The 23,222-nt window shown below is 47.5% G+C and overlaps 1 protein-coding gene across 2 annotated transcripts in view; it reads left to right on the top strand.

Moving 5' to 3' along the window:
* The window catches only part of LOC122623925 (homeobox protein prospero), a 46,995-nt gene extending 23,995 nt beyond the window's left edge, over window positions 1–23,000 (top strand). Inside the window, exons 1-5 of one of the 2 annotated variants that reach the window (XM_043803306.1) lie at window positions 11,045–11,343; window positions 15,570–16,041; window positions 16,376–16,669; window positions 17,423–17,551; window positions 17,632–23,000. In XM_043803306.1, coding sequence (XP_043659241.1) covers window positions 15,607–16,041; window positions 16,376–16,669; window positions 17,423–17,551; window positions 17,632–22,191 — 5,418 coding nt within the window. In that variant the 5' untranslated portion in view covers window positions 11,045–11,343; window positions 15,570–15,606 and the 3' untranslated portion in view covers window positions 22,192–23,000. Of the gene's footprint in view, window positions 1–6,399; window positions 6,493–11,044; window positions 11,344–15,569; window positions 16,042–16,375; window positions 16,670–17,422; window positions 17,552–17,631 lie in introns of those variants that run through there. The other variant, XM_043803307.1, reaches the window with a different exon arrangement.
* Window positions 23,001–23,222: the final 222 nt, after the last annotated feature.

Below are 23,222 nucleotides of genomic sequence, written 5' to 3'. Positions count from 1 at the left end.
GCTGCTGTTGCACGTTGATTTCGGAACAGCGACTGCGACAAAACTCGTTAAGTCCGAAAACGTGTTTTTTTCGCTCGCTCTGTGCCTTTTTCTCATTTACGTATTTTTCTGTCTATCTGCCTTTCTGTTTTTGTCGTTTTTTTATGCCTTTTTTCGTTTTCTTTGCGCTGATCTTAACAGCCGCCATTTTGTCTTTGGGCCTGGGTTTTCGAGCAAGCTGTGCTTGGGAGATTTCTGGTTTTGCTATAAAGTCTTCCAAGACAAGCTCCAAGTTGACTTGGCCTGAAAGTTCATTCGCCGGGGAAATTATTGCAGAGAGAGAGAGAAGTACCCAGTTGGCTTGAGAGAATGGGCACACTTCCCCTGCCACATGGGTAATTTTCTCATCGCCACTTTGGGCCCCGCTCAGAAATTCGAACTCGGTTTGGGGACATATTTTAACTAGACTTCAAAGACTTATACTTAAGACGAATAGTATTTTATAAAGAAAACGAATTGTTTTGGTTGTTCGGATTTATAAATACGCAGCACCTAACACTGCAAACATTAGCCATTAGATCGTTTCGAATTGGTATAAAGATTTGCGCTTAATTAAACTTTTTTTAATAATAATTGTTTATTTATTAAGGCATACGGGGAAAACTTGGAGCCCCTTTGTGTCCTTCTTTTCTATTAACTCAGCCCATTTGGGCGCGCCGGCTAACTACAGTTAGCTTTTTTAATTAAACTGCCGCCCCATAAAATAATCTTTTTAATTCAGCACCCAAAAGTATGCAATCAGCTTTGGCTATTTTCCTTCGACAGCTTGAAAATATCCCCAAAGCGCGAGAACGAGGGAATTTCCCTCTTGAGCCGCCGACTTCGAACGCGGGAAATTATGTTCGCTTGGAGTTTAATGTTTAGTATTGTTTGCGCTCTCGGCTTCGAAAGACGTTCGCTCAGTCGCCGTCGCAGCTTCAAACAAAACATTTTTTTTTTGGTTTAACAACAAACAAAACATTTTTTCGAAAGAAACCAACCATTTTTTTTGTGAAACAAAGAGAAAAGCAAAACGTATTTTTTGGTGAACTGTGTGTTACTGTTTTATAAGAATTAATCGAGGGAAATCAAAGACGAAACACTATAAGAGCCAAGCTGCTCTTTAAAACCGTCTGCTAATGTATATGTGTGTGTGAGTGTTTTTGTGAGCGTGACATTAAAGCCAAAAGAGCCACAATAACAACAACAAATGATAGCCAAGCTGCGGAAAAGCTAAAAACCTTACAAAAAACTAGCTAAGTGAACGCAAACAGGTGCGAAAAGTACAAAAAGTACAAAAACGTACGGAAAGAAAACGAAGAGGTTGCCCAAGAACACCAAAAGGGTTGCGGCAACTTCCCTTGCAGGCTTCTTTTTCTTGTGTGTTTCCCATTTTGCGGAAGTTGTAGAAGAGCCCAAAAAAAAACACAAACACAATGTGCTAAAAAGTTCTTGAGGGAAAAAACAAGAACCTTCGATATGGATACGGTGGCCATTAAAACTTCGCTGCCACATGCCCCACTGGCGGGGCAGCAACAACAAATGCTGCTGCAGCAACAGCCGCAGCAGACACAGGCAATATCAGCAATGGCAACAACAACAACGAATGCCCAAACATCGGCAATCAATGCGAAAAACAACATTGGCGCCTTCTTTCAGACCTGCAAGGTAAGAAGAAAACTGTCAAATCGGAAAAAGGGGTCATTCGGGGTCAGCCGAAAAAAAACCAGAACGCAGCCATAAAAAACTCAATTTTCCGACCACGAATATTGTCAACCTGCCCATTTAAAGCCACCGAACATACTTGTATCTCTCTCTACCTCTACGTACATTCCCCTCTTTCCCTTTCCGAGAAAAGTAAGAAATTAAAACGCGCCTGCAGTTGACAAAGCCACAAAAGTGTAACTATTTTCATTGTGGGCGCACTTTTAATTGTCTCCGTAGCTCCCCGTCCAAAAAATTAAATAAATAAATAGTGGCGGGCAACAGGGCATGCAGTGATGTAGGGGGTTGGAGATATAGATACAATGAAGAGGAAGGTTCTGCGGAGTATGAAGTGAACAAAAGTTCACGGATTCGGAAACTAGTTACCTTGAAACAGTAGTAGCTTGTTAGTAGCTACATAACAGAGAACCCACACGATGTAGTAATAAGGCATAGTTCCATTTGATAGAAAGTCGTTGAAAGTTAAAAGCCAAAGGAAAGCCGATCATTTTGCACCCAAAAGTGCTGATTAAACCTATCGCACACCAAGGGGATGGCAAAATGAATGAAAAACGAACCGATCTCTGACAAATGAAGCCCTGATGATCTGCGATGATCGAGCTGTCACGAAAACACAACACATCGCATCTGGCTTGGATGGCTTGGATGATTATGAGGAGCGTTCGATTAAATTGTCCGTCGAGCGGCAAAGTGCAAAAGTGTCGCATAAGACGATCATGTAACGTAACGGTGGACCTTTCCCAACCGCACCCAAAAAACTTGCAAGTCCGTGAAAGAAAACAAACGCGGCGAAAAGTGAGGCGTTTATAAGCGACCAGTTCCATTTACGCCCCTTGCATAACCAAAAAAGCGAGTACGGTGACTATAACTATGGCAGTAACTGTAACTAGTGTATATGATATGCTACGCTGCACCAGAAAAAACAAATGGTCAAACATTAGTGTGGTAAACCAGCCCACTGGCTAAATATGAAACAAGCACTTTGTATTGTTTTCAAATGCCAGTCCTAAATGGCAGCAATATTACCAATAACTATGGCAACGTAGCAATCACAAGTGATATGAATTCAACGAACTAATATCAGAGGACTGCAGTTTTTCGCTGAGTGTGCCAGGCGAGGGTGGATCGATGGCTTACGCTATAACCCGGCTCACTCAGCGGGACAGCACTTGAGCCTGCCGCAGATGAGATCTATGTATGCCCCAGATGAGGTCCCTTGGCCGACCTTTGTTTCCTGCCTTCCCGGTTTTTCAGTTTCCCAGTTTTCTGTGCTAGTGCTATGTGTTATGTGCTATGTGTGAGCGTGACACCATAATGCTGGGAGATCGGGGCAAGGGATCGGCATCTATAGAGACCCACTACCTGCTCTCCTCAACTACCTGTCACGTTAGAGTTCCAGTTAGTTGTTTATCCTGGGAAATATCTAAATGCTTGTGCAACTGTTGCCCGATTACGATTACGATTCCTATTCCGATTCCCAATCCCCTGCCTACTCCGATCCCTTTCCGCTTTTCCCTTTCTCGAGTTGTCACAAGTCTCGTTAAACATTTCGCTTTAATTTAATTGAGTTTCCTCCGCCGCCGCGCTCTTGTTGTTTTTTCTGTTTCTGTTTAACTTAATTATGTTTGCCAGCGCACTGCACGCATTAACCCCAACGTGCCGCAATTGTTTTACGCTCGCATAAGAGACTCACACGGGCGGCGGAGTGGGGGTTTATTGGAGGTGGGGGGGTGATGGTGCGTTGTCGGAGTTGCAGGAGTGGGTGGTTGCCTCATTTAAGGCGCGGAAGTGGCGTACAGCCAAACAGCGAAACAGCACAGCCGCTGCAGCCACCTTGTGAGCATGCTCGTGAAAATATTTCACATTTATCTATAAAGAAATGCCACATACATAAAACTAGTATGCTAATCAATTCGAATGAGGCTGCGATTGATCCGCCGAGGAGGGAGGGGGATTACCATGCCGTGAAGTGCACTGAAAAAGATCTTATAGCTATAGCTATAGCTTTATTTGAATTTATAGATGAATTTATAGAATTTGTGTGCAACACATTTTGTTTATAGATGTCCAACACCAGTATCTCGTTAAGTGCATTGAGATTTACGACTGTCAAAGCCGTAGTCTAGCCAATTTTTATCCGTGTAATACAAAGTGGTGTGGGACCTTAACAACAACAGCAAATATGCGCAGCTGCGGCGATCGAACAAATCTCAATGTTGCTAACCAGAAACCCAGCAATCCAGCAACAAATATACGAAGCCACAGCAACAGGTTGAGCATAAATTATGATCAAAGTTAAAATATAATTTTTTCAATTTACCTACCTCTTCTTCTTCTTCTGCTGTGGCCGACTTGTAGCAACGTTGTTGTTGCTGTAAGATTGAAGGGAAATTTTTCGGGCATTTTTGGTTGGCTTCGTTTGGTAACTTTCACAAGCACATTTACCCATTCGTTTGTTGGTCAAAGAAAATTGAAACAAAAACTCTGGCTGAAAAAAGTTGATGGGAGGTGCAGCGGAAAAGCGGGTATGACACTTTTCCCTGGCAGTTTGTCGCCTAAGTCATTGGTTTTTCGTGGTTGGTTTCGCACCTACTGCAGCAAGTTCTTCTTCATCGTCTCGAATCTTTCGGCTGTTGGCCCACAAAAGCCGCTTATGCAACCAAAAATTAAGACTGTCAAGTCATGGCAAAGACAAAGTGATTCGCTGAAAAATGGCCGAAATGCGGGAGATTCGGAAAATGGGGAGAAAACGATTGGGCAAAGGTTGGTAATACCGAAATAGGTTGATAAAAAGGAAATATTAATACACGGCACTTGAAATTACTTTAATTTAATGCTGGTTACTCAAAGCCAATACTGAAAGTGCTGTGATCTAGTTATTGCAATCAATATGAACTGTGATAATAGAACCATTGTCTCCACCTTGACTTACTAGAGTTCGGTCACGATTTTCTCCATCTGTCACTTGTAATTCATCCATCAGTTGGCCATATATCAGCACCAGAATGACCTGTGGATGGACACCCACAAAGTCCGGTGGTTTCTCAGACATGTATCGCCCTCCCTCAACTTCCTCCGCTTCCGCTGTAGAAACACGTGGGTTGCACCACCGAGCCACTTAACCAGTGGAGCCACTGGAACCACCCACATATCACATTTTGTGGGCGAAGTAAACTATATTGAATTCGATTTTAGATTTACCGCCTAATTGGTCAATTTTACATGATGGTGGTCAAGAGGGTGTGTGTGGGTTGTAGGTGGGCGTGGGTCGTTAGCTTCAGTTTAATCAGCTGGCTTAGTGAATTTAGTGGATTCAGTAGCACGTGCTAAGCTAAGCGTCATCTTCCGGTTGTCAGAGGGAGGAAGACAGAGAAAGAGAGAGAGAGAGAGGAGGAATAGGCTCCACTAATGACTTCCTATTTTGGTGAACTTGTCAATTGACCATCGATGGGGGATTAATTAGCCTGTAAATGCCCAAAAAGACAGGAAATCATTTTCTTTTCCCCGCTTTATGCATAGTGTTTCTATTTTCTCTCTATTTCATTGCTTCCTTATTAATTTGGTTTTGATTCTTGGGCTTCCCGTTTCTTTGCATCAATAGTTATTCGACTTAAAACGACAATCCTTATACGCTCTAATACTTAACGATTTGAAAGATAATTTTAAATTCGAAATGTCTTCCCTCTATATTATTGATTCAACTTGCAATACGTTATTTATTATTTTTTTTTAGTTTTATACGCAAAACTTTTGTTACCCGTAGACACGGGTATACATACACACTTCTGAGTGTCTAAGACCTTTTTTCGACTGACCAAGCATTTCTTTTCGTTGGCCAAAAAACAGGCTCGTGCTCAGAGCTCTGCAGCGGGGTTTTTGGGGACTTGGGGATTTTGTGATTTGGGGGTCTATGTGCTTTGCAGCAGCTGCGACTGGACATGATGGGTGCCTGAGTTTCTAACTGCTCGCTGACCGGTTTGTGTTTTTTTTTTGTTTGAGTTGCTCCAAATTGAATTGTACTTTTTGGCATTAGAAGGGAGCGGGGCTTTCACTGGCCGATTGTTAATTACAGCCCTTGGGACGGCTTAATTGATAGATCTAACGCAGGAGGGGGTCGTGATTCATCCCAGGTGAACTCTGACTTCAAAACGAAAACAACAGCAGAAACAGCCAAAACAGCAACAACAGCGAAAATGAAGACAAAATTGAAATCTCCGAAAAGGCCGCCAAAATGCGGAGATCGAAGAGAAACTCCAGACGGGTTTTCCAGTCTCGATCGGTCTGCTCCGGCCACCCAATCTCCAAAGCCTGTCCCAAGCTCGAGACCCACGTCTGAGAAGACCAAGATTTGGCTGGCTTTGCAGTTTTGTGGCTGTGGCTGTGGCTGTGGCCGAGTACGAAACTGGTTTTTGGCCAGCATTTTGTGGCGCGGCTTTTGGACAGGCAATTCAGTTCTCTTGAGTTTTAGAGCCTTTGTCTAAGCACACACACACACACACCAGATCTCGGCGACAAGATGGCGTCGTCTTAACCGGTTTGGGCCTCTCTTTTGTTATACACACAGAGATTTTGTGGAGATTGCCCCTTGCCAGTCCCCAATCTGTGCTCTCTTCTCTGTTGGCCAAGTTAATAATGCTCGCCCGTTCTCTTTTGCAGGTCTTGTGGCACTTGGACGCCTTCCGACGATCGTTTCGCGGCCTAAATCAGCACGTATGCGGTGGCCAAGATTGCATCTTTTGCGCTCTAAAGGTAAGTTCGAATTGATATTCAAGACACGAACCATTCGAAGATCGCAAGACAATGCCGAGAACAGTTTTAAAGTTTGCTAACAAATTTTGGCTTAATATATCATCAAGTTATTATTATTGAGGGACTAGTATTAAGAAGCGCAACATCGTAGCGTAAGTCTGATGAGCACGATATATGGTTAAAACATTGTATTTTAAAAAATTATAGTCTAAGATATATGTTGCTTTGATTTTTTAGTAACTCATTACTGATTATAATAATTTATAAATTCGAACATACTTTTTTAGCGGTGTTCGAAGTTGACGGTCAAAATAAGTAAAGCATACTTTTGGGCCAGGAAACTAATTCATACGAACTTGCACATTAGAGAAATTCTCTTCTGCAATTTTCGCTCGCAGCCAAATAAAGCAATTAAGCGCCAGGGTCAGGTCAATTTTCCCAGTCGCCTGTCTGGCTTTTCCAGATTTTCCACCTCCGATTTCCGACTGTTCGGCTGCACCTTAATTGCCAACATGCAGCCTTGTCTGTCGTGGAAAAATCATCATTTGTTCACACGCAGGGTAGGCCCTTTCTCAAATGTTCATCTGTTCATCTGTTCAGCTGCTCAAGTGCGTTTTGTTTTGTGATTTTCCCCAGGCTCTGTGCTCGATGCTAAATGTTTTCCCGTTCTCACTTTCCCAGGGAATGGGGAAATCCGGGGGAAAACATTAAATCCTTAAATCGGCAAGGCAGGCCCGAAAATGCAACATTCAATGACTCTACCTGGCGGCCAGGTTCACACCCCCTCCACTCAACCTTGCGTGTCCAGGGGTGTTTAGATCCTGTTCCCGGATAAGTCCTGGGATCCTGTAGTCCTGTAGTCCTGGGCCACTGGTCACGCCTTCCAGGACCTTTGCCGGACCCTCTAGCGTGACCGGCACTCAACGCCTCGTTTGTCCTGTTCTCACCTCGTAAAACCTCGAATTAAATTCGAGTCAAGTGCAATTATGCAAATGCCACTGGATTCGTTTGAACTTTCGAGTATGATAATATCGTAGCAATGAGAGCAGGCTTATTATATTCCGAAAATAGTTTTCCTTTCTAAAAAGTGCTAATAAAATCAAAAAAATTAAAAGAGCGTACACAGCATAATAGGAACCTCGCATTTGCACAACTGCAGCTCACATTTCATTTGAGATAAACCGAAATGCAGCTCTATATCGACTGGCTTTTGATATTAAAAAGTGCATAATTAATCCAGAACCCAGAACGGGAAAACCACCAAGTCATCAAGAAAAGGCCGTGATAAACCGAACTGAAAAAAATAAAAAACATGGGGAAAACTATAAAACAGTCACCCTCTCAGGCGGCTGGTGCAATATCCATATAGAAACCAGACCAGCGGATGGATGATGAAGATCATTATTATTATCTCGGTGATCATTAGCCAGAAGAGCAGAAAAGCAGAAAAGCGGACAAACGGACAAGCAGACAAGCAGAAGAGGACCCAAACTCAAACATGGGCCCAAACGAAAAGCCGGAGTAGCATCTTCCATCGTGCTAACCCCTGGGCAAGCGACAAACTCGTGACGTTCGGGAAAAACTCGAGCCGCCAACAAACAAAAGGCTAACGACTGTACGCGACTGTACTTTTCGGGCCAAGACGCTCTGGCCACGGAAAACAGGGTGCTCACACTGTGCTCACAGTGGGCCCTCTCTCCGCAGCGTTTTCCCCTTCGTTTTTTTCTCGCTTCTTTTCTTTTTTTGCGCTCCTTAAACATTGATGACGACGAAGTGGAAAGTGTTGGTGCCTCTTCCTCGGTTTGTTTTTGTTTGACTGTTTTGCTTTGACTGTTCTGCACCTCCATGCCGTCATGGAGTGTGCCCCAAACCCCCGACTTGGCCCTGGAAACCATGGCTGCCACTTGCCCACTTGTTTGCTGCCACATATTAAACGAGCGACGAGAAGGGTTGCCCCTTTTGCCCCTCGCCTTTTGCCTTTGCATTTTGCATTATTTATACGCGGCCGGGCTAAATGAATTTTTACTCCACCTTTCCACCTTTCCCGCGGGAAGAAGACTATTTAATTATGAAAATCGTCGCGCTGAAGACGTTGGCCTTTTAGAGCTGGGAAACTCCCACGATTGCGATCGCATTTTGACCGTTCCCCACGCTGATTGTTTCACATCAGAGGGTTAAGAACCCGTCGAGAAGGCGGAGGCCGGGAACTTCTTGATGAAAAATCGTCTCGACAGTTTTCTCCGCGCTGCCATGCTGCCATGCTTCAATGCACAATTCTCATCAAGGGCCCAGACTTTTCATTCTGCATTTCCAGAAATCCACACATAACCAAAGGACAAAGTCATTAGAGTGAGGCGAGCCAGAAGACAATGTCCTCTTTACCGGGAAAACGATCTATCCACCTAACCATCTATCCAGATCCATCCAAAGTCCATGCCGCAGACACTTGATCGTGTGCCAGTTGCATAGTTGCATGGGCTTCCACTTATCGCCAAGCGCTGTTTGCCCTCTAAATATATGTATATGCATACTCCAGATTTGGATTTTGGGATTCGGGTACTCTATAATCTGGATGGCATCTACTCGTAAAGCAAGTGCAAACAACAGGCTTTTGGGTTTTGCTTTTTTTTATTTTCATTGTTTGTTCAGAGCCACCATAAAAAGGAAACCCAAATTACCATGAACAAAGCCAGAGTTGGGGGTGTATTATGTACTATATGGTGCTTGTGGTGCTTTAGTGCTTGTAGTATGTAGTATGTATATGAGAAGGGCACGAGTGGAGGTGCTAATCGGAGATGCAGAGACAAATCCATTTCCATCATCGCCATATCTCAATCAGTGTGATTCACTCTGCAGCCACGATCAAAAAAACCCATGTACGTTGCCGATCTTTACCTTTAATTTTGTTAAGCTTTATTTCGTTTCTTCTTACTTTTTGTTGCGTATTTTTTATTATGTCTTCAATTTATTCGATCGACGTGCGATACGAAGGTTTCTTATTCGTACACAAAATACAACTTTTTATTTACCGCCTTGACAAAGAAATGCAGTCAAATGGCAACAGAAAATCCATCAATTATTGAATAGTTTTCTTAGTTTTTGTTTCAGATTTTAGCTAATTTCGCCTTTGACATATTAGAGAAAGAACCCTCAGCGTGCCAATCCATCAAAATGGACGGTGATTTGTTTTTGGGCTATCTGGTTTCTATACTTCCCAAATTGGTCAAAGCCAAAGTTCGGCCAAAGTTGATTGATCAGTGCTGCCTCTTGGGGAAATATTAATAAAGGGGACGACATTTTAGTTAGTGATCATCCATACCTATATTTGATACCCCTATATTTGATCTGAAATTGATATTTTTAGGCAATGGCTTAACTCCTATTCTAAATGGAACTTGCTGGGTATTTTATGTCATGCAAGTGTTCGGGAACTCTCGCATCTGCATCTTGGCCTGTGTGCAGTTCACTTCTGACCCAATCAATCAACTGACGTTACACATTGGTAGTCTCTGGCCATGAGTCACTGTTTGACTCCAGTTCGAAGCCCCAACTCTCGCTTCTTCTTGAGTCATGGACTCGTTGGCGGGTGGATGGTGTATGTTGTATGGTGGATGGTGTATGGTCCTAAGCTTTTGAGCCCAGAGCAGAAAGAGGCCTTTTGTTTACTCCTCGCTTCGTTTTATCTTTTTGGGAGGGAGGGGGAAGCGCAGCATCTTCGTGGTACGATAACGTATCTTACTTTTACCGCTCCACTCACCTACAACAGAGATGAACGCGAGGGTTTTTCATCCGCTTTAATGGTGTTATTTGGGCTACGGGGTTCATGGATGATCGAGTTTATTAAGGCTTTCCATGGAATTGCTGGGTTTTTTCGGTTTCGTAGGGTTTGCGCATGCGCACGCGTTTCTCTGGCGTTGCCGCTTTTACGGGATGACTCATAAGTCCCAGGATCTGCAATCCGCCCACCAAAGACAACCATGGCCACAGACTCCAAGACTGGTCTTGGGTCTACCGTAGGCTTGGGGCTCTGGCCTATTAGCTAAGCTGCAAGATGATGCGGACTTTTCTATATTCGTATACCGCTGGCTGCATTTGTCATTTGAACAAAGGTATATCCGTGGAGGCTTACAGGGTGCTTCGGCTGTGGAAATCTGAGAATCGAATCGGAGAGCTGAGAATCCCGAGAGAAGAGAGAGAGGGAGAGAGAGAAGCGCTGTTTACCTGCTCGGGCAAGACATTTACCTGTTTGGCCTACTACAAGACAAACTCCCCCGTTTTCGAGTTCGGATTCGGATTCGTATTCGGTTTGTGTTTGAGTATGGGTATGAGTATGGGTATGGGTTCGGGTTTTGGGTAGGGTTTACTCAGGTGAGTTCGCTGTTGATATAACTGAAGTTCTTGTTCCCCTGGAAAACCAGTTTCTCCAGAGAGCCGGCCATGTATCTGTATCTGCTCTTGGCTCTTGGCTCTTGGCTGAGCGAGCAGCTCTCTCTCTTTTCGGATGGCCAAAAGCCAAGCGGCCAAACGAGTTTCAGTTGCTATACAAATTTCCCAGTCGGCGGACGTGTTTTCATCGGCGGTCGGTCGTTCGCAATACTCCATCCACAAACCACATCCAGAATCGCATCTCAGTGGAAATCAAAGTGAAGAATTGCGCGCGCGGCAAAAAAAACCGCCGATTCCTAACGAGTGCAAATAAAACCTATTTTTTTTTGGTGCCTGTTGCCTGCAAAAGTTTACTCAACAAACAACAAATACAAGCACGGAGAGCCAGAGTTGTGCCAAGATCGAGATAAATCACTGGATTACTTTATTTTTATTTTTATACCATACAGAACAGAATATGCTTGCGTAAGTTAAAAACTTCAACAAAGCTCAAACAGAACTCAAGTTTTTGGCCAGTTTTTTTTGTTTCTGTTGGTTTTGATTATTAGAAATGAAACAATGGAGTTTGAGATCGCAGCTAGGTGCTGCTTAAATGGAATTACCTGTTTCTTTTCCGTTTCTTATTGATTCTTCGATATTCGACGAGCATGTGGGTCCGGTCTGCGTCAAAAATCATAGCGGTCCAAATGGCTTAAGACCAAATGGCCAACCGCCAACCGCCAACCGCCAACTGCCAACTTGTTTTTTCCTCACCTTTTGTGAAGATCTTTTGGTATGTAAATGCCTGGCAGCCCGCAGCCTTCGTGGAAACCTGCTACGAACAGGTACAGTGGGCACTCATCTAATGCATTTATGCTGCTTATTAAAGATTAATCTGTGCGCCGCACGCAGGCTCTTTTTTATATACCTTTTTCTCAAGACCCCTGGTTTCCCTAGGGAAAGTCCAGCGAAACACGCGATCTTCAAGTGCGATTTTTTCCTACGTACATGTATATCCAAAAGGGGAGTGTTTTAGTTTAGGTTTCAATTTGCATGGACTCTCTACTCCACTCCAGTCCACTCCACTCCCGCAATTGAAATGCAGGCCATCAACCCGCAGTTGGGCTCCTTCTTCGTTTGGCCCAAGCCATATGTCACTAGCCCAGCCATCATCATCATCATCATCATCATTACCATGGCTATCAGAATATCAGAATGCCGCGACTTGTTCCTCTTGGACTCCTCTTCCCCAGTCGAATATTAAACGGCAGATTTGTGTATTTATGGGTAATTCTTGGGCCTCCGACGCCTGCCTAGCATATGTAAACACGGAGCCACATGAATACAGTCATTAGCCAACTACTTGGGAGTCGCCTCACGTGCGGAGATCACTGCTACAGGTTGTCGCTGCAACACTCCACACTTCCCACTCGCCCTCCAACTTGCAGTGCAGAGGAATCAATTTGAATACCATATCTAGGATTTAAATATGAAAACGTATTTATGTACAGCGATATCCAGCGATTTGTACAAAATTCTGCTGTATTTTCAAAGTAAAGCATTGCGAGTGTCATTGCATGGATTGCAAAACATAAGCATACTGAATATTCCGCAGCCAAGAACAAAGCATAAGAATATTTCTTGCCATGTATCTCGACTTTTTCTATGGCTCATTGATCTGGCAGCCATCGCTGTTTTAGATTCTCGCTGCTGGATGCTCGGCTTGAGACATCTGCAGCATGGGTTGCATGCTGCTGGTGGCAGGTTTCTTGTTGCTGCAGGTTGCTGGTGGGCCGTTGCACGTGTGGTGTTCCCACATGTGGCTGGATAGCCCAGGTAGACTCACTCTTTGTCTCAATCTGGCTGAGAAAAAGGTCAGTTCTGGCTCTTTGTTGCCGCTGTAATTGCGGAAGCAGAAACATTCAGCTAAAGCCAGCGTTTTGGCCCCCGCTTGTGGCTTTACAATTAAAGCCCATAAATCATCGGGCTTGCAAAAAGTACAAATAATCATAAAGCACCAAGAACCAAGAGCCAAGAAAACAACAGAAGCGAGCAACAATAATCAGAAGTAATAACAATAAATGAAAACATTTAGCTGCAGGCCAGCTTGTGTTGCCAACCCGTTTTGCATTCGACAACAGCTGCCCAAAGCTCTCTTACTGTTTCAGCATCTGTATCTGTATCTGTATCTCTAACTCTGGTGTGTATCTGCGATCTGCGTTTGGAGGTGTGCAAAGCCGAAGTCCCAAAGCCCAAAGCCCCGATCTATAAATAGTGTCGGTTGGGGTCTCAATCTCAAGGACTGCCAGTTCGGTTTCCCCGCCAAGTGTCGCCTCATCGAATCTCAAATCTCGAATCTCGGATCTCGAGACTCGAGACTTGAGCGAAACTCGTGTTTCATGACATGTTCCACAATATGGAGGGCAACATATCAGGCTATTGCGATGCACTATTACTAGAATTAAATGCCGTTTTTTGGGAAAAGCAAGAGGCATTTTTAGCAAATATATTTATTGGCCTAATCACCTGTATAATATAATTTCTAAGAACTCTTAGACGTAACTTGATTCCATTAATGCGGTTAGCGCCGTTTTACAACCCATTGTCATTTGGCTGAAGACCCCTAGTACTTCCATTCAGGGAGCTGATCGCATTTCAAGATACTCGTAAACCCCTTGCGTTTGCAGTTGCGCACTTCGCGCAAATCGTTGGTCAATTGCCGGCTAATTACATGGCCTAAATGATTCGCCAACTTCCACGTTTGTGTGGCAACAGTGTGGTCCAGTGGCTCAAGTGCGGTGGCCCAAAAGCGCCCGAAATTAAAGAGCGTGACGTTTGATTTTGTGCCCCAGACTAATTAGCATGCAACTGTTTGTCCAATGAATGACCAATTATACAACAATATACTCGTGCAACAACAATTGAGCAGGGCGGGAACCCCCCTTCCGCTGCACTTTACCGGGAAAACGACAAGTATAAAAAACCACTACCACTGGAAGTCAGCGAGTTTCCCTGACTTCCCGCACTTCCGCTCGCCAGCGGCGGCTTTTCCGCTTATTAAACATTTTTCGAGTTTCGGGTCAGATCGCTGGCCATAAAATCCAGAATTGTCACCCAGTTGTTGTTAGTGCGTGTGGCACTTAAAAAATACGTACCCATGCTCCATGTTTATGGCTCTTTAAACGGGCTGCAGCCACTCTCGGTTCGTTCTTCGAAGAAGATAACGTAGCCTTTTGGAACTAGCCATTTGAACTGAGAACGCACTGTTGATTGTAAGTTCACTGTAAGGTCTCCGCTTAGTTTTGTTAATATTATGGATTGTTTTCTGTGTATTTTGGTGTGTTTGAACCTGAGCAGTCAGTCAGTCATGCGAAGTGCAAACTGATGAACTCATAACTCAAACTTATCCCCCCGAACTTTTCGTCCCTTTTCTCGATCTTGTTCAAAACTCAAACAGTTGACAAGTGTTAATTGTGCCGATTCCACTCCCAATTTCATTTCAAGTATTTCGTGAGCAAAACAGATCTTTGCGTATTTACTTATTGGGATCATCTATATGCTATATGCGAAAAAGACACTTAAAAAATCGATTTTCAAATTGAAATGTGGTTTGCTATTCGAAAGGGAAATTAAGTTACCATATATACTTATTGCCCTTTTGACATGTTTAACATGATTGAGGGTCTTGGAAATTAAACACACGTACGTGTCCCCAGCAATAATGGCTTTTTAATCATTTTTAGCAGGCATTTAGCATTTGCGCTCTGTGCATATCGGCCTGCATTTAATAATTTTAGGCCGACTCATTGTTCGTGTCGGGTTGTCGTTGTCGTTGTTGTTGCTTTGGCCAAACAATTGTAATTGACAGCAGAAAATGCAAAAGGCGTTTACAGATCTCAGCCATATGTCGCATATGGCGTCATTCTGGGACCCCTAAAGCCCCGCCGTTGCCCTGGAAACTCCATTGACTTGGACCTGCGGCTCCAGGTCTCGGGTTCCACCGAGTGGCACTTCATTTTCAAGGCGTCAGCGGTTGTCAGGCGGCAACATTAGACCGCTCTGCCGCTCTGCCGCTTTGCCTCTTTGCCGCTTTACCGCTCGGCGCTTACCGCTTACCACTGCACATGCAATTTGCTGTTTTCAGCATTGCAGCTTAGCAGTTTTGAAAAACCGCTGACTGACTGACTTTTCTGGGGCTGGAGAACTTTGTCTCGGTGGCTTGGAGTATGGACCGGTTTGTTTTGCTGGCGAAACTTTCGATTGGCCGCAAATGAGGTCGAGAGCAGGCCAAAAGCGAAAGTCAAGTCCAGTCGAGTTGTGCTGTGTTGTGCTGTGCTGTGCTGTGCTGTGTGTGTTTAAGGCTTAGGGTGTGCCAAATGATGGTTAAAAACCTGTCGCAGCTGTTATCGTATCGTATGGATCCATGCGATACGCCAAGAAGTGCTGGTCTCGTACCTTTAATTGCCTCGAATCGCTATTAAACTTCCTCTTTAATTGCTGAGGGTTGCAGATTGCGAATTGCCGTTTTTTGGGGGCTGACTCTGCACTTTAGCTCGCACTTCCGCTGCCTGACTTCCCCCTTTATTTATTTCGAGCTGACTAGAGTAAAAAACACTTAACACCCTCTGGTGTCTGGCCAAAAACTTGAGAACTGTATAAACACGCAGAGGGTGAGGTAAAAGCTAAGCAATTTTGTAAAACCATTTCCACAGTGCCATGTTGTGACTCTGATTACCGGATAACAACAAGATGATCAAGTTCCGCTACAAAAGGAAAGAACCCACCAGTGTGGTGGGCGTAGCAGCCCCAACTGCAGGAGCAGCAGCAGCAGCATTGGGATCAGGAGCACCCACTTCCCCGGGCACATCCCCAACATCACCGGTTTCCGTTCCCGTGCCCGTTCCCGTTCAAGTCCACCATCCCCAGTTGGGGCACCTGATCAGCAACAACGGAGGCACCCTGCCGAGGAGTAGTCCCCGCAAGTTAGTCCTGGATGGAGCCGACAAGTCGGCCACCTTGACCCGCCAGCAGTCGAAGCAGAAGTCGGTCAGCGCCTTGGCCAAAGTGGCCAGCAGCGTGGAATTGGCCGTAATGGGCTATAATAACGCCGGCAATGGCAATGGCAATGGCCATATCAACAGCGCGGGAAATTCGGAGAGGGATCGGTGCATCAATGCGGTCATCGTAAGTCTGGGGACTTATTTCACACGGGGAAGCTCTAAATGGTTGACTTTTATGAGCTTAAAGAGAGAACTGAATCGAACGAAAGTGTTCACATCTTTAGTTTATAATTTAGTATCTTTTTACTTGGCAATCAGCTTACACGTTACTACAGTAATTTAGGAAATACTTTTAATTGGTCAGCTCACACGTAACCACTGATAGCTAAGTAAAGGTGAAATCTGATAAGAAAAAGATTTATGTACAATCACTCAGCATTGTCTTTCGAAATATTCCTAGCTATAGTCACTGTTCTAAGTTGAAGTCACCTAACCAGTATGTTTCCTCCTCGCCACAGGAACTTTTCCAGCAACTGCAGACCAGTTCCGAGCCCGCCTTGTGCCCGGAGCCACTGCGTCGGGCTTTGGCCAGTGGTCCTTTGGCAGGACGCCGCTTCCCACTCGGCTGCTTGGGCGATGCCGCCGAATGCTTCGAGCTCCTTCTCCACCGCGTCCACTCGCACATTTCGCCGGATGACGGCGACTCCTGCGAATCCTCCGCCTGCATCGCCCACCGAAGATTCGCCATGCGCGTCATCGAGCAGAGCGTCTGCAAGTGCGGAGCCAACTCGGAGCAGCTGCCCTTCACCCAGGTAAGATCCCCAGGAGAATCGTATAGGATGCGTGAATGCATAACGTCATTAATCAAGGCCACTTCCGCTATATATCATTACTTGTATGCCTCATTACTTTAGGCAACATCGAAATCAAACTTTATAGAATGTTTTACTCGGTATAAAGCGCTCACTTTGAAGTCAGTTAGTTAGTTTAGGCCAAATTCCCCTGCCAATTCCCTCTTTTGAATGCGTATTAAATCATTGTGCAATGTTTTGGCGAGTGTAGTCAACCCGTTTGTCTGCTCCTCCGATTGAAGCCATGGACCACAGTTACAGTCGCTGCTCAAATCAGAGCCAAACTCGTGGCGTGGGTTCCACCAGTTTGGATCCGAGCACCTGCATCACTCGATGTTGCACTTGCCGAGTCTCGAGTGTGATGAATGCCTCGAATGTCTCGAATGTCCGCCACTTGTCTCTTGGTCCGAGAACAGTTACTTGCGCGACTGCTACCGATCTGGGCGGAGTAAACGGGTTATGGGACATTGCCATGCACATGCAGATTGTCTGCGAGAAGCAGAAAAGCAGTAAAGCTGCCCGGACCAGTTGGTCCCTTAAAAGGGGCCATATACGAGTAACATACGAGTATAATTGATGGCTAATGCGTGCGATCATGCATATATCGCGGGGTGACGTCAGCACGAGCTAGAAGTGTCGCAGTGGGCGTACCACTTCCGCCTTGACCATATTCCGCCGGTAACTAATTGACCTGTGTTCTCCTATCTCCCACAGATGGTGCACTACGTCTCTGCCTCGGCACTGACCTCCCAGAAGAGTCTGGCCCTGCAGTCCCATCAGCAGCTGAGTTTTGGCCAACTTTTAAGGGCCGCCGGCAACATGGGCGACATACGCGACTGTCCGGTAAGTAGTCAAACTAACTTTTAGCCATGCTGGCAGTTGAAACTCATATTGTACATATCGTCTCTTGAATCACAAAACAGAACACCTGCGGCGCCAAGATTGGGATTTGTAGGGCCCTGCTCAACCGACCGGAAGTGGTATCCATTGGCATCGTGTGGGACTCTGAGCGACCGGCGGCGGATCAAGTTCATGCCGTTCTGAAGGCTGTGGGCACCAGCCTGCGCCTGGGTGACGTTTTCCACCAGGTCAGCGAGCCACGATGGGCCCAGCAGACCCAGCACGAGCTGGTGGGCATCGTGTCCTACTACGGCAAGCACTACACCACCTTCTTCTTCCACACGAAGCTCAAGGTGTGGGTCTACTTCGACGATGCGAACGTGAAGGAGGTGGGGCCCAGTTGGGAGGGCGTGGTGGACAAGTGCAGCCGGGGTAGATATCAGCCGCTCCTGCTGCTGTACGCGGTTCCCCAGCAGCCTTCGGTTGGCAACGGCGCCGGTGTCAGTCACGTGGATCTGGCCATGCCGGCGAGTGCTCCATCCAGCGCTGGCTCAGTGGTTCGCCGGGCAGTTACGCCCAGTCCGGAGAAGCCCAGCTTGGGCAACACAAGGAGGGCCATCACTCCGACTCCGCTGAGGACACCACCCAACGACTACCAGAACCTGAGTGTGATTCAAAAGAATATCTTTCCGAGCAACCTGGCAATGGGCACGGATGAAACGGATGCCTACATCAGCCGCAAGACGGTGGAACATGTGCTCAGTGCCCAGTACCAGAATTTGAGCGTGATCCAGGACAAGATTGGAGGCGGGAATGGAGTCGGTGTCGGTGTTGGTGTCGGTGTCGGTGTCGGCCAACAGAGTGTGGACAAGGATGGAGGCTTTCTGAGTCGCAAACCCATCGAGGCGGTGCTGAGTGCGCAGCTGGCGAGGAGGCAGCACCTGCAGCTTCAGCGCAGCCACAGTGCGGAGTCGAGCTCGGGCCACGGCTCCTCCAACGGCAGTTCTCCGCCCAGCGATGGACTGACCATGCCGGAGCACCTGAATCAGCCACGTCGTCGCGACTCGGGCAATTGGTCAGGCGATCGAAACAGCGCTAGTTCAGCCAGTTCTACGACACTGGACAATCCCTACCTGTACATGGTGGCCAAGAGGGGAGTGGCAGCAGTGCCCCAGAGCCCAACGCGACATGGTTTGCCTTATGACCCGGGCTACGACTCGTTTTCGCTCAGTTCCACGGACTCGTATCCGCCGAAGCATGCGCTGAATCCCCAGCTGGCCAAGATCCCGGAGGCAGCCATGGGCGTCGTTCCAAACGGAGGAGCAGTGCCCCACGGACATGGCAACGGACAGCTGGCCTTGTCCGGGGACTGCGAGAAGCTGTGCCACGAGGCGGACCAGTTGCTGGAAAAGTCCCGACTGGTGGAGGAGTCGCACGATTTGGAAACAGCCCTGGTGCTCTGTAATGCGGCTGCCGGGCGGGCACGGGCAGCCATGGATGCCCCGTACAGCAATCCGCACACGATGACCTTTGCCCGGATGAAGCACAATACGTGCGTGATGCGAGCCCGGAGTCTGCACCGCCGGATTCTGGTGGAGAAGGGGGCCGAAACGGAGGCTATGCCCGAACTAAAGCACATGCGCGAAGGAAGCACGAGTAGTGTGAAGCACGTGCGCCAGAATAGCAAGGATCGCACGTTAGAGAAGGAGCAGCAGCAGCAGCAGCAGCTGCAGTTCCAGCAGATACAGCAGATGCAGCAGATACAGCAGATCCAGCAGATTCACCAGATCCAGCAGCAGATCCCAGCCAGCATCGAGATATATGCCACGCTCCCGAAGCGCAAGAGTCCTCTGAAGGCCTTGGCCTCTGCATCCGCGTGCGATGACAACGCCATCGAGTACGAGCAGGAGAAGCAACTGGCCACCAGTCCGGGAAAGCCGGAGCGGGAGAGTCGCTCCCTGTTCGGACGCAAGGACAAGGACAAGGACAAGGAGAAGGAGAAGCGCAGTCGCAGCGAGGATCGCAACAAGCTTACCCGTGAGTTCTCGCTCACCGAAACGCTGCTCGTGAATGCCAAGGACACGCTGAAGAAGCACAAGGAGGACAAGGACGAGAAGAAGGAGAAGGACAAGAGCGGCAAGAAGCAGCACAAAATCAGACGCAAGCTATTGATGGGCGGGCTCATTCGTCGCAAGAATCGCTCCATGCCGGATCTCACGGAGGCGGTGGACGACGTTACGGCCAATGCCGGCATAACACACCATCCACATTATCCTGCGCAGGGCGTGACCACGGCGGGCACCCTCCTGGGCAGCTCTGTAGACGACAGTGCCGTGGGCTTGGGCAAGCACGGCCACGGCATGAGTGGCTACATCTCCGAGGGACACTTCGACTACTCGGGGTCCGGGTCGGGCTCGAATTCCGGAGCCGGCAGCAATCCAAATCCGAATCTGGAGAGGAGCAAACTGATGCGGAAGAGCTTCCACGGCAGCGGCAGGCAGTTGACCATGGTGCCGAAGGTGGCGCCACCGCCGCCCATGCGAACCAGTTCCACTTTGACCCCACAGCAGCAACAACAACAACAGCAGCAACAACAACAGCAATTCCACCACGAGGCCAACTTGTCCAACCTCTCGGCCATGAGTTCGAACACATCGATTAGCGAGGACTCCTGCCAGACGATCATCACCACCTGCGCGCAGGTGCACTCGGAGCAGAGTCCTCTGAAGGATCTGCAAATGCTGGTCGGCCAGGATGAGCTGCCACTGCCGCCGCCAATGGAACTGCCCCCCTACCCGAGTCCACCGCACTCTTCCTGCCATTCGCGACAGGCTAGCGAAGATTTCCCGCCACCACCACCGCCGGAATTGGATCTGGAGCCACTCAACCAGCAACTGAGCCAGCTGCACGCTTTGGAGGCTGCCAGTAAGCAACAGCGCCAGCAACTTGAGTCCCTCGAGGGCACCACCAGCATTTTGGCCCAGCTGCAGCAGCGCCAGCACCTTCTCAAGCTGAGAAAGGAGCAGGCCAGTCACCCGGGAGCAACCACCACGGATGCCACCTGGCTGAAGGAGCTGCAGGCGAAACAGGCCAACGATTTGAGAGCCATGCAACGCAAGCTGGAGGCCTCGTCGCCATCAAGTGTCAGGGATTTGACACATCGCTTCGAGCAGACCTCCATTCGATCCTACGCCTCCCAGGAGCTATTGTCCCAGCCGGGACAGACGCAGCAGATGGGGCAGATGGGGCAGCTGCGCACCCAGATGAACGGACTGCCCAACGGCAACGCAAAATTGGATGTGGATGAGGTGGACGCTATGCCGCCGGTGAGAAACTCCCTGCCCGCCGCACTCACCGCTCACCAAATGCTGCCCAAGCCCAAGTACGAAATGACGCAATCGCAGATAGCAGAGGAGATTCGCGAGGTGGAGTTGCTGAACACGATGGTGCAGCAGACACTGAATCAGAACGGAGCCACCGCACTACCCAAGCGGGTAAAGAAGAAGAGCGTATCCTTCTGCGACCAGGTGATCCTGGTTGCCACAGCTGGAAACGAGGAGGACGATGACTTCATACCCAATCCCATACTGGAGCGGGTCCTGCGGACTGCCCAGCATCCCAACGAGAAGGTCACCGCTCAAATGATCCAGCAGCAGCAGCAGAACATGATGCGATTGCAAACGGAAGCGCAGCCGCGGCAACAGCAGCTGCAGCAGATGCAACAACAGCAGCAGCAACCATCACCCATGTTGGGCAGACCAGCAGGAGCCACAGCAGATATGCAGCGGTATGTGCAGAGAATGCAGCAACAACAACAGCAGCAACAACAACAGCAGCAACAACAACAGCAGCAACAACAACAGCAGCAACAACAACAACAACAGCAGCAACAACATCAGGAGATGTACCGCCAGCAGCAGCAGCATCGCACTAGTATGAGCGGCATAGCCAGCCAGCAGCACTTGCAGCAACTGGATGCACAGTACACCACCATGCCGCGTCCCTTGCATCATTCACAGCTTGGTAGCTACTCTGTGCACTTGCAGAAACACCAGCAGCTACAGCAGCAACAGCAACAGCAGCAACAGCAACAACAGCAGCAGCAGCAACAACAGCAGCAGCAAGCTACGCAGCAACTGAGCTTGGGCTACTTCAGCAATGGCAGTGTAGCGACTTCAGAGCAAGTGCCACTGCCTTCGCCCTACCAGCGGGTGCCCCTGCCACATGGGTACCAGCCTGCTGCAGCAGGACCGTACTACCCGCTGCCCAATGCCCAGCAGCACCTGCAGCAGCAGCAGCTGATGGCCAAACCTGTGCAGAAAAAGGTTAGCTTTGAGCCAGGGACCAAGGGCGAAGCCGATTGCTTGCCACCGCCACCGCCGCCGCCGCAAAAGAACGGGTTGCCCGAGGCCGGATCTGCAGGATTAGGTCACCCTGGAGCAACAGCCGGAGCAACCGTTGCGGGCGGCACCTCATCGGCCGGCATCACCGCCATTCCCACCCGCGTCTACAACAATGCCATTGTGAAGGCTTCTGCGAAAGCCGTTGAGTGCAATTTGTGCCGCAAGCGGCATGTGATCGCACCGGCGGTGTATTGCACCAACTGCGAGTACTACCTGCAGATGCTGAACCAGCGCAGATGATGATGATTCGAGCCCCGACCATCGACCATCTCTAGTGCAACTATCTAGCCGTACATGGAACCCGTTAATCTCAAGCAATACAATGCTGCCACGTCGCCAATAAGGATCCGCCAAGGATGTACATAGCAAGGTTACAAATACGTAGGTCTAAGGATATAAGGTGGTGCCAGCTATCAGGCGAATTGCATGGACCCAGGACTCAAGGAGCAGGCGGAATGCGGAAACGGAGGGGAAGCACAGTCCTTCTATGGTTCTACATGAGAAGTTCCCGCTGTGACACGTAACCCACCCACTAATGCCACCACCACCCATCACCACCCACATCAATGCCAATGTCCCCAAGCACACGCACACAAGCATATTGTACACGCCCATTCATACCTACACATATACTTGCCCAGAAATTGAGTAATCATTCTCAGCGATGCAGCGATTACCACCGAATGGGATCATAGTAAAATCCCACCGCTGCAACGTTTACAAACTGCACAGTGCCACCCGTCGCCCCATTGGACATCGACCTCTTGACTAACTCCACACATTAAAACACCCAAAGCCTGACCAGCCGTCCGCCTCCGCAAACCACCACATAAGTGTAATTTGTTTCGACAACGAATTTGTGAGACGCCAGCAGTTTGAAACTTGGTCGCTGAGCTTCCTTATGCGTGCTGTTGTCCAACGACACTCGCATTACCATATTTTTTTTACATATTTTTTTTTGTATAATATTTAGTTTTACTCTTATCAGTTTAGGCATTTATTTTTTTATTGTCGTACTTAATTGTTAAGAATATTTTTTGTGTCTTGCATTTAAACGATTTTGTGTATTTATAGTGTTAAAATTACTCTTACAGATTACATCATTTTATTTAGATTTTATTTTTGTAAAACATTTTTAAAAGATACATCCAAGAAAATAATAAAGAATAAATATTTCTAAATAAATACATACAAACAAAATCAAAATGTCCTTTTACTTCAAAACTGTAATTAATTTGTCTTTGTGACCTTTTTTAGCCAGCCTATGATGA

This window comes from Drosophila teissieri, chromosome X, assembly GCF_016746235.2.
Source record: "Drosophila teissieri strain GT53w chromosome X, Prin_Dtei_1.1, whole genome shotgun sequence".
Classification (NCBI taxonomy): Eukaryota; Metazoa; Arthropoda; class Insecta; order Diptera; family Drosophilidae; genus Drosophila; species Drosophila teissieri.
Note: the sequence above shows the minus strand (reverse complement) of the source record. Positions and strands in the feature narration are given on the sequence as shown.